Source organism: Scyliorhinus torazame, chromosome 14 (genome assembly GCF_047496885.1).
Source record: "Scyliorhinus torazame isolate Kashiwa2021f chromosome 14, sScyTor2.1, whole genome shotgun sequence".
Taxonomy (NCBI): Eukaryota; Metazoa; Chordata; class Chondrichthyes; order Carcharhiniformes; family Scyliorhinidae; genus Scyliorhinus; species Scyliorhinus torazame.
The window spans coordinates 217,638,860-217,650,876 of record NC_092720.1 but is presented as its reverse complement, the minus strand read 5'-3'; the positions used below and the strand labels follow the sequence as shown (position 1 = coordinate 217,650,876).

General features: G+C 48.1%; 1 protein-coding gene across 1 annotated transcript in view; it reads right to left on the bottom strand.

The window, feature by feature from the left end:
• LOC140390504 (zinc-binding protein A33-like) overlaps window positions 1-11,565 on the bottom strand; it is a 34,057-nt gene extending 22,492 nt beyond the window's left edge. Inside the window, exon 1 of the mRNA XM_072475673.1 lies at window positions 11,028-11,565. Coding sequence (XP_072331774.1) covers window positions 11,028-11,402 — 375 coding nt within the window. The 5' untranslated portion in view covers window positions 11,403-11,565. The remainder of the gene's footprint in view (window positions 1-11,027) is intronic.
• Between the last annotated feature and the right edge of the window lie 452 nt (window positions 11,566-12,017).

Below are 12,017 nucleotides of genomic sequence, written 5' to 3'. Positions count from 1 at the left end.
GAGGTGATGGATAGCATGGGGACGATGCAGTCCTGGGTCCGGATGGGTTCCCAGTGGAGTTTTATCAGAGGTTTGGGGTGGAGCTATGGCCACTGCTGGTGAGGGCTTATAATAATCTGAGGGAGAGGGGGACCTCCCCCTACTTTGTCACAGGCTTCTCGCTCCCTGATTCTTCAAAAGGCTAAGGACCCGGAGCAGTGTGGGTCATACCGCCCGATATTGCTGAATGTCGATGCCAAGCTATTGGCGAAGATGCTGGTATCGCGGAATGAGGACTGCGTGCTGGGGTTGATTGGGGAGGATAAGACGGATTTTGTGAAAGTTGTCGGCGAATGTCTGGAGGTTATTGAACGTGATTATGATGCAGGAGGCTGAGGCAGTGGTGGCGATGGACATGGAGAAGGTATGTGATCAGGTGCAGTGGACGTTTTTGTTTGAGGTGTTGGGGAGGTTTGGGTTCGGGCAGGAGTTTGTAGATTGGGTCCGGTTGCTGTATAAGGCACCGGCGGCGAGTGTGCGGATGAACCGAGCGAGTTCGGGGTATTTTGGGTTACACCGTGCGACGAGACAGGGGTGTGCGCTCTCCCCGCTGCTTTTCGTCTTGGCAATAGAGTAACTGGCAATGGTGCTTAGCCATTGAGGGATTGGAGAAGGATTGAGCAGGGGCGGGGGGGGTTGTCGAGCAGAGGGTTTTGTTGTACGCAAATGATCTGTTATATATTTTGGATGCATTGGGCTGTATTGGGGGTATCATGGGGATTTGGGGGAATTTGGACGGTTTTCGGTATATATTGAATATGATAAAGACTGAGGTGTTCCCGATCAATACCAGAGAGCAGGAAACGAGGTTGGGGAGCTGCCGTTCGGTGGGGACGAGCTTTAGATACCTCAGTATCCAGGTGGTCCGAGCTGGCCTCAGCTGCATAGACTGAATTTGGCTCGATTGGTGGAGGGGATGAAGGCGGATTTTAGGAGGTGGGATGTTTTGCCATTGTCGTTGGCAGGACGGGTGCAGATAGTTAAAATGACCCTGCTGCCTAGGTGTGTGCTCGTTTTCCATAAACTACCCATCTTTGTCCCTAAGTCGTTTTTCAGGAAAGGTAATGGATTGATCTCAGAGTTTGTTTGGGTGGGGAAGGCCCCGCGGGTACAGCGGGATTTTCTGGATCGGGTGAGGGGGAGAGGTGACTGCCGTTGCCCAATTTAATTAATTATTATTGGGCTGCGAACATTGGGATGGTGAGGAAATGGGCTGTGGAGGAGAGGTCGGTTAGGGGACGGGTGGAGACGGCATCGTGTAGGGCGATGTGTTTGAGGGATTTGTTGTTGGTGCCTCTGACGTTCTTGCCGGCCAGGTATTCCGTTAGTCCAGTGGTGGTGTCGGCTCTGAGGGTGTGGGGGCGATGAAGGCAGCACTCGGGGTTGGAGGGCATGTCATTGTGGGCGCCTATTTGTGATAACCATAGGTTTGTGCCAGTGAGACTGGATGTGAGGTTCCAGGGTGTGGTGGCAGGCGAGGATTGAATATGTCGGGGACCTGTTTATTCGGGGAAAATTTGTGGGGCTGGAGGAGTTGGAGGAATTGTTTGAGTTGCCTAAGAGTAAAGACTTCGGTTCCTGCAGGTTTGGGATTTTGTGAGGAGAGAGGTGCCGTCTTTCCCGGGGTTGCTGCCTCCGGTGCTGCAAGATAAACTCCTGTCGGGGGCCGAAATAGGGGAAGGGAAGGTTTCGGGTATTTACAAGGAACTGATGGAGTGGGAGGCTGCCCGGGTGGAGGATGGTAAATGCAAGTGAGAGGAGGAGTTGGGAGAGGAGCTGGGGGCTGGGACATGGGCTGAGTTTTGCGGAGGGTGAATGCGACCTCGTTGTCTGCAAAGTTAAGCCTCACCCAGTTTAAAGTGGTGCACAGGGCCCACATGATGGTGGCGAGGATGAGCAGGTTTTCAGAGGAGGTGGAGGATAGGTGTGGGCGGTGGGTGCAAGGGGGGGGCGTGGGCCGCGAACCATGTCCACATATTCTGGGTATGTCCAAGATTGAGGGGGCTCTGACAGGGGTTCTCGAATGTGATGCTGAGGTTCTGGGGGTGAGGGTGGCCCCGAGTCCGGAGGTGGCAATATTTGGGCTGTCAGGAGATCCGGGAGTGCAGGGGGATGAAGAGAGGCCGGTGTATTGGTCTTTGCCTCCCTGATAGCCCGGAGATGGATTTTGTTCTGTTGGAGGGACCCGGAGCCACCAAAGGCAGGCGTGTGGGTGAGCGACCTTTCAGAATTCCTGCGGCTGGAGAAAGTCAGGTTCAATCTGCGGGGGTCGGGAGATGGAAACAGTTCATCGATTTTTTCAAGGAGGATTGAGTGGTCAGCGATGCTGGGGAGGACTTTCGGGGGAGGGGTAAGGGGGGTTAAAAGGGGGGAAGGCGGGACATGGTGGGGGGTCGGTGTCGGAGTGGCTGGAGAGTTGGGATTGTTGACTGGGTTGTGATGGTCGTTTGTTGCTCTTTGGTTGTCCTTTTGATATTTTGTATGTTTATACTTTGTTGGAAAGCCTTGAATAAAAATATTTGAAAAAAAACCAAACAGCATTCACCGCACTCGAACAGTCCCTTACCCAAGGCCTCAAACGGATTGGCAGAGAGAGCAGTTCAGATGTTCAAGTCAGCAATGAAGAAACAATCCCACAGACCAGGACGCCTCAAGTTGTCCAACTTCCTTCTCTTGTTTAACACCACCCCCGATGCCAGTCCTGGAGTCACACCGGCGGAGCTACTGATAGGTCGTCACCTCCAGACTTGATTAGATTTTGTTTTGCCCAATTTGTCAGGGAGGGTGGATGCTGGGCCGGCCTCCCGAAACAAGCAGAACCGTTATATAAAAGGAGACGGGTTATTTAAAGTTGGCGGCCTGGTCTTCGTAAGAAACTTTGCTTCAGGTTCACTGTGGTTACCCAGCGGGATTGTGGTAAAGTCTGACAGGACAGACGGGTGTGGAAGCAGATAGACCATGTCGCGAGAGAGAGGCCACAACCCCAGTGGCTGAGCAGGTGGAACCAGCAGCATCGCCAGTGACCCCACAGTGGAACCAGAACCGAGGGAACTGGGGAGTTCCATAAAGGCCCCGCCAAATACCCCTGGAGGTGCTGGAGCGGGGGGGGGGGGGGGGGGGGGGGGGCGGTGCCTCCGAAGGAATGGTCGAATCCTCGAGGCGACCACCTGCTGTCGACAACAAAACTACCTCATTGGTGGAGGAGCCTGTTGGGGGGCTGAGGCGGTCCATTAGGCCTAAGAAGTACCCTGACAGATTAACCCTAAGAAAGACTGCTGTGGACTCCCTCCTTTTTTGTCTCAGCCTTTTCTTGTACATATTTAACTGTACATGGCCCATGTTGTAATGATGTTGCTGAGGGACCTAAGGGGGAGGGATATGGTAGTACGGCCTCTTTCAGGAACGATCCTCACAATCCACGTGACCAGCTCGGGGTCTATCGTGCAAGAGCGGGCGAACCCCGACCAATGTGGGAAAGCGCGAGGACCTGGGAACGGGGGACTGGGCAGTGTGAACTCAGGAGTCGTAGAGTGAAGTCCTATTTCAGAGACCTGTGTGCCTGTGTATAGTTAACCTTCACCTTGTTATCAATAAACCCCTTCTGGTTATACAAGAAGCTTCCGCAGCCCTGATAAATATAAGTTGTTGATTAGCTTCTATTAAAGTGGTGTTCAGACTAAAGTGAAATTCCTTCACTTTCTGCCCCTGGTTTCTGAAGCAGTGACACAAATAACAGTTCATCTAAAGACCGATTAATTAAATAATAAACATTGAGAGACACTCAAACCCAAATCTATGAATGTTCTCTGTTCAGGATTCCGGTATCTGTTTCTGTATTTTGTTTCATAAGAACATAAGAACTAGGAGCAGGAGTAGGCCATCTGGCCCCTCGAGCCTGCTCCACCATTCAATGAGATCATGGCTGATCTTTTGTGGACTCAGCTCCACTTTCCGGCCCGAACACCATAACCCTTAATCCCTTTTTTTCAAAAAACTATCTATCTTTATCTTAAAAATATTTAATGAAGGAGCCTCTACTGCTTCATTGGGCAAGGAATTCCATAGATTCACAACCCTTTGGGTGAAGAAGTTCCTCCTAAACTCAGTCCTAAATCTATTTCCCCTTATTTTGAGGCGATGCCCCCCAGTTCTGCTTTCACCCGCCAGTGGAAACAACCTGCCCGCATCTATCCTATCTATTCCCTTCATAATTTTATATGTTTCTATAAGATCCCCCCTCATCCTTCTAAATTCCAACGAGTAGAGTCCCAGTCTACTCAACATCTCCTCGTAATCCAACCCCTTCAGGTCTGGCATTAACCTATTTATCTTATGCAGCAACCTTTTGTGTGGCACCTTGTCAAAGGCTTTCTGGAAATCCAGATATACCACATCCATTGGCTCCCCATTATCTACCGCACTCGTAATGTCCTCAAAAAATTCCACTAAATTAGTTAGGCACGACCTGCCCTTTATGAACCCATGCTGCGTCTGCCCAATGGGACAATTTCCATCCAGATGCCTCGCTATTTCTTCCTTGATGATAGATTCCAGCATTTTCCCAACTACCGAAGTCACACAGGAGGGTTTAAACTAGTATGGCAGGGGGGTGGGCACGGGAGCAATAGGTCAGAAGGTGAGAGCATTGAGGGAGAACTAGGGAATAGGGACAGTGTGGCTCTGAGGCAGAGCAGACAGGGAGAAGTTGCTGAACACAGCGGGTCTGGTGGACTGAAGTGCATATGTTTTAATGCAAGAAGTATTACGGGTAAGGCAGATGAACTTAGAGCTTGGATTAGTACTTGGAACTATGATGTTGTTGCCATTACAGAGACCTGGTTGAGGGAAGGGCAGGATTGGCAGCTAAACGTTCCAGGATTTAGATGTTTGAGGCGGGATAGAGGGGGATGTAAAAGGGGAGGCGGAGTTGCGCTACTGGTTCAGGTTGAATATCACAGCTGTACTGCGAGAGGACACCTCAGAGGGCAGTGAGGCTATATGGGTAGAGATCAGGAATAAGAAGGGTGCAGTCACAATGTTGGGGGTATACTACAGGCCACCCAACAGCCAGCGGGAGATAGAGGAGCAGATAGGTAGACAGATTTTGGAAAAGAGTAAAAACAACAGGGTTGTGGTGATGGGAGACTTCAACTTCCCCAATATTGACTGGGACTCACTTAGTGCCAGGGGCTTAGACGGGGCAGAGTTTGTAAGGAGCATCCAGGAGGGCTTCTTAAAACAATATGTAGACAGTCCAACTAGGGAAGGGGCGGTACTGGACCTGGTATTGGGGAATGAGCCCGGCCAGGTGGTAGATGTTTCAGTAGGGGAGCATTTCGGTAACAGTGACCACAATTCAGTAAGTTTTAAAGTACTGGTGGACAAGGATAAGAGTGGTCCTAGGATGAATGTGCTAAATTGGTGGGAAGGCTAATTCTAACAATATTAGGCGGGAAATGAGGAACACAGATTGGGGGCGGATGTTTGAGGGCAAATCAACATCTGACATGTGGGAGGCTTTCAAGTGGCAGTTGAAAGGAATGCAGGACCGGCATGTTCCTGTGAGGAAGAAGGATAAATACGGCAATTTTCGGGAACCTTGGATGACGAGTGATATTGTAGGCCTCGTCAAAAAGAAAAAGGAGGCATTTGTCAGGGCTAAAAGGCTGGGAACAGACGAAGCCTGCGTGGAATATAAGGAAAGTGGGAAGGAACTTAAGCAAGGAGTCAGGAGGGCTAGAAGGGGTCACGAAAAGTCATTGGCAAATAGGGTTAAGGAAAATCCCAAGGCTTTTTACACGTACATAAAAAGCAAAAGGGTAGCCAGGGAAAGGGTTGGCCCACTGAAGGATAGGCAAGGGAATCTATGTGTGGAGCCAGAGGAAATGGGCAAGGTACTAAATGAATACTTTGCATCAGTATTCACCAAAGAGAAGGAATTGGTAGATGTTGAGTCTGGAGAAGGGGGTGTAGATAGCCTGGGTCACATTGTGATCCAAAAAGACGAGGTGTTGGGTGTCTTAAAAAATATTAAGGTAGATAAGTCCCCAGGGCCTGATGGGATCTACCCCAGAATTCTGAAGGAGGCTGGAGAGGAAATTGCTGGGGCCTTGACAGAAATCTTTGGATCCTCGCTGTCTTCAGGGGATGTCCCGGAGGACTGGAGAATAGCCAATGTTGTTCCTCTGTTTAAGAAGGGTAGCAAGGATAATCCCGGGAACTACAGGCCGGTGAGCCTTACTTCAGTGGTAGGGAATTTACTGGAGAGAATTCTTCGAGACAGGATCTACTCCCATTTGGAAGCAAATGGACGTATTAGTGAGAGGCAGCACGGTTTTGTGAAGGGGAGGTCGTGTCTCACTAACTTGATAGAGTTTTTCGAGGAGGTCACTAAGATGATTGATGCAGGTAGGGCAGTAGATGTTGTCTATATGGACTTCAGTAAGGCCTTTGACAAGGTCCCTCGTGGTAGACTAGTACAAAAGGTGAAGTCACACGGGATCAGGGGTGAGCTGGCAAGGTGGATACAGAACTGGCTAGGCCATAGAAGGCAGAGAGTAGCAATGGAAGGATGCTTTTCTCATTGGAGGGCTGTGACCAGTGGTGTTCCACAGGGATCAGTGCTGGGACCTTTGCTCTTTGTAGTATATATAAATGACTTGGAGGAAAATGTAACTGGTCTGATTAGTAAGTTTGCAGACGACACAAAGGTTGGTGGAATTGCGGATAGCGATGAGGACTGTCGGAGGATACAGCAGGATTTAGATTGTTTGGAGACTTGGGCGGAGAGATGGCAGATGGAGTTTAATCCGGACAAATGTGAGGTAATGCATTTTGGAAGGTCTAATGAAGGTAGGGAATATACAGTGAATGGTAGAACCCTCAAGAGTATTGAAAGTCAAAGAGATCTAGGAGTACAGGTCCACAGGTCACTGAAAGGGGCTACACAGGTGGAGAAGGTAGTCAAGAAGGCATACGGCATGCTTGCCTTCATTGGCCGGGGCATTGAGTATAAGAATTGGCAAGTCATGTTGCAGCTGTATAGAACCTTAGTTAGGCCACACTTGGAGTATAGTGTTCAATTCTGGTCGCCACACTACCAGAAGGATGTGGAGGCTTTAGAGAGGGTGCAGAAGAGATTTACCAGAATGTTGCCTGGTATGGAGGGCATTAGCTATGAGGAGCGGTTGAATAAACTCGGTTTGTTCTCACTGGAACGAAGGAGGTTGAGGGGAGACCTGATAGAGGTATACAAAATTATGAGGGGCATAGACAGAGTGGATAGTCTGAGGCTTTTCCCCAGGGTAGAGGGGTCAATTACTAGGTGGCATAGGTTTAAGGTGAGAGGGGAAAGGTTTAGAGTAGATGTACGAGGCAAGTTTTTTACGCAGAGGGTAGTGGGTGCCTGGAACTCGCTACCGGAGGAGGTGGTGGAAGCAGGGACGGTAGTGACATTTAAGGGGCATCTTGACAAATACATGAATAGGATGGGAATAGAAGGATACGGACCCAGGAAGTGTAGAAGATTGTAGTTTAGTCGGGCAGCATGGTCGGCACGGGCTTGGAGGGCCGAAGGGCCTGTTCCTGTGCTGTACATTTCTTTGTTCTTTGTTCTTTGAAGTTAAGTTCACTGGCCTATAGTTACCCGCTTTCTGCCTACCTCCTTTTTTAAACAGTGGTTTCACGTTTGCTAATTTCCTATCCGCCAGGACCACCCCAGAGTCTAGTGAATTTTGGTAAATTATCACTAGTGCATTTGCAATTTCCCTAGCCATCTCTTTTAGCACTCTGGGATGCATTCCATCAGGGCCAGGAGACTTGTCTACCTTTAGCCCCATTAGCTTGCCCATCACTACCTCCTTGGTGATAACAATCATCTCAAGGTCCTTACCTGTCATAGCCTCATTCCCATCAGTCACTGGCATGTTATTTGTGTCTTCCATTGTGAAGACCAACCCAAAAAACCTGTTCAGTTCCTCAGCCATTTCCTCAACTCCCATTATTAAATCTCCCTTCTCATCTTCTAAAGGACCAATATTTACCTCAGCCACTCTTTTTTGTTTTATATATTTGTAGAAACTTTTACTATCTGTTTTTATATTCTGAGCAAGTTTACTCTCAATCTATCTTACTCTTCTTTATAGCTTTTTTAGTAGCTTTCTGTTGCCCCATAAAGATTTCCCAGTCCTCTAGTCTCCCACTAATCTTTGCTACTTCGTGTGCTTTTTCCTTCAATTTGATACTCTCCCTTATTTCCTTAGATATCCACGGTTGATTTTCCCTCTTTCTACCGTCCTTCCTTTTTGTTGGTATAAACCTTTGCAGAGCACTGTGAAAAATCGCTTGGAAGGTTCTCCACTGTTCCTCAACTGTTTCACCATGAAGTCTTTGCTCCCAGTCTACCTTAGCTAGTTCTTCTCTCATCCCATTGTAATCTCCTTTGTTTAAGCACAAAACACCAGTGCTTAATTTTACCTTCTCACCCTCCATCTGTATTTTAAATTCCACCATATTGTGATCGCTCCTTCCGAGAGGATCCCTAACTATGAGATCATGAATCAATCCTGTCTCATTACACAGGACCAGATCTAGGACCGCTTGTTCCCTCATAGGTTCCATTACATACTGTTCTAGGAAACTATCGCAGATACATTCTATAAACTCCTCCTCAAGGCTGCCTTGACCGACCTGGTTAAACCAATCGACATGAAGATTAAAATCCCCCGTGATAACTGCTGTACCATTTCTACATGCATCAGTTATTTCTTTGTTTATTGCCTGCCCCACCATAATGTTACTATTTGGTGGCCTATAGACTATTCCTATCAGTGACGTTTTCGCCTTCCTATTCCTGATTTCCACCCAAATGGATTCAACCTTATCCTCCATAGCACCGATGTCATCCATTACTGTTGCCCGGATATCATCCTTAAATAACAGAGCTACACCACCCCACTTACCATCCACTCTTTCCTTCCGAATAGTTTGATACCCTTGGATATTTAATTCCCAGTCGTGACCATCCTTTAACCATGTTTCAGTAATGGCCACTAAATCATAGTCATTCACGATGATTTGCGCCATTAACTCATTTACCTTATTCCGTATACTACGAGCATTCAGGTAAAGTACACTTATGTTGGCTTTTTTACTTCTGTTCTGAATCTTAACACCTCGATCAGTAACCTCTCCTAAGTTATATTTCCTCTTAACCTTTCTCCTAATTTTCCTTGTCGTTGAACCCATATCTTCATGGAACAACCTGCCGCGTCGCTTACCATTAAAGTTTTCACTTCCCATTTTATTCCTTTTAGTATTCCTGGTCCTATTCACTGAGCTCCCCTCAGTCACTGTACCTTGTACTGTCGCCCTTTTTGATTTTTGACTATGGCTTCTCTGCCTTACACTTTCCCCCTTACTGCCTTTTGTTTCTGTCCCTGTTTTACTACCTTTCAACTTCCTGCATCGGTTCCCATCCCCCTGCCACATTAGTTTAAACTCTCCCCAACAGCTCCAGCAAACCCCCCCCCAGGACATCGGTTCCAGTCCTGCCCAGGTGCAGACCGTCCGGTTTGTACTTGTCCCACCTCCCCCAGAATCGGTTCCAAAGCCCCAGGAATTTGAATCCCTCCCTCTTGCACCATCTCTTGAACCACGCATTCATCCTATCTATCCTGACATTCCTACTCTGACTAGCTCGTGGCACTGGTAGCAATCCTGAGATTATTACCTTTGAGGTCCTACTTTTTAGTGTAACTCCTAACTCCCTGAATTCAGCTTTTAGGACCTCGTCCCATTTTTTACCTATATCGTTGGTGCCAATGTGCACCACGACAGCTGGCTGTTCACCCCCCCCCCCCCAGAATGTCCTGCAGCTGCTCCGAGACATCCTTGACGCTTGCACCAGGGAGGCAACATACCATCCTGGAGTCTCGATTGCGTCCGCAGAACCGCCTGTCTATTCCCCTTACAATTGAGTCCCCTATCACTATAGCCCTGCCATTCTTCCTGCCCAGCTGTGCAGCAGAGCCAGCCACGGTTCCATGAACCTGGCTGCTGCTGCCTTCCCCTGGTGAGCCATCTCCCTCAACAGTATCCAAAGCGGTATATCTGTTTTGCAGGGAGATGACCGCAGAGGACACCTGCACTGCCTTCCTATTCTTGCTCTGTCTTTTGGTCACCCATTTTCTATCTCCCTCAGTACCTTTCACCTGCGGTGTGACCACCTCGCTAAACATGCTATCCACAAATCCTCAGCATCGCGGATTCTCCAAAGTGAGTCCATCCGCAGCTCCAGAGCCGTCAAGCGGTCTAACAGGAGCTGCAACAGGACACACTTCTCGCACGTGAAGGAGCCAGGGACAGTTGACGTGTCCCTGAGCTCCCACATCGCACACGAGGAGCGTGACACGGGCCTGAGATCTCCTGCCATGTCTTAAACCTTCGGTTAACTTCAATAATTACAATTTCCCCCCCAAAAAATAATAATAAATAAATAAATAAACAACGAAGAAAAAAATAAATAAATATACCAATGAAAAGAAAAAGAAAACAGAACCACTACTTACCAGTCACTTACCAGGGATGAAAAGCACCTCCTCCCCACCCAGCTTTGAATTCCCACCTAGATTCAAATTCCCAAACTCACTCTTGGTTCTGTCACACTCTGGCTGTCTTCTCTGGCTCACTGGGAGAACTCACTGGGAGTGAGTTTACAAGTTGCTCTTTTTAAATTGTCCTGAATTGACTCCCCTCCCCCACCTGCTTTTAGATCAAGGTAGATTTAAGTGACTGACACTTAACTGCCAACCAGTTATGTGAGTGGGTGGGGCAGCCCTTGTTAACCTACACTGCACAATTCTAGCTTAATTTAAATTAATTTAAACTCCTGAAATTTAAAAGGAGCTGCCTTACTGATTTGATTCAATTCCCACCTAGATTCAAATTCCCAAACTCACTCTTCAAACTTTCAAACAAGATCTCCTCACCTTAAACTCCTCAGCAGCTTCTTCCACTGGCAGCAACTCGTGGTTTTGATGATTTTTTGAATTCTGACAAACCAGACAGATGGGCTGATTGTCAGTTTTACAAAATAATTTCAGCTTCTCCTTGTGACGGCTGCATTCCTGATGAATTTTATCACATTTATCACTTTTTACAAACATTTCCACGATGTTGGAGAGGGTGAGGTTTGGTCTCAGGTCTCTGGATGAATTCTCCTTTCCACAGATGGGACAGGGGGTGGTGTCAGCTTCCTCCCAGTACTGGGTTATACAGGATCGACAGAAACTGTGATCACAGTCGAGTAAGACAGGATCTTTATACAGATCATGGCAAACAGCACAGGAAAGTTCATCTTCCATCTCGAAGGGCTGATCACCTTGTTCTAAGCTCTAAGTAAAATGGTGATCGGAGTTCAGTGAAACCTTTCAGTTTCATTTCTGATTCCAGCAGCAACTTTATAAACCACAGACCAGAAAGGGACGGAACAAATGAGTAATATAAATAGACTGCAGATAAACAGGTTTGTTCATTGATATTGTTCAGAGAATCACCACCCTGACAGGCCTGACTCTGTCTCTGATCCTGTAAAAAGGTAGATGTGATTTTACATGATTCGAATAAAGAACAAACAGAACAGTGCATCTGGGCAGAGTTAATTTTGACTGTTGTCACAGGCAGGAGTGAGTGTTAATTATTGCACAGTCAACAAGACAACAGGGGCGTCATTCTCCGACCCCCCGCCGGGTCGGAGAATGGCCGTTGGCCGCCGTGAATCCCGCCCCCGCCCCCGCTGAAGTCTCCGAAGGGAGAAAAGTCGGCGGGGCGTTAATGGCGCCGCTGCCGCGGAGAATGTCACGGGTCTGCGCAAGGCAGCCGATTTTCGGCCTGCCGAATATTCTCCCTCCCGGATGGGCCGAAGTCCCGTCGATGTGATGACCGTTCACGTCGACGTGAATCAAACCTCCTTTTCATCG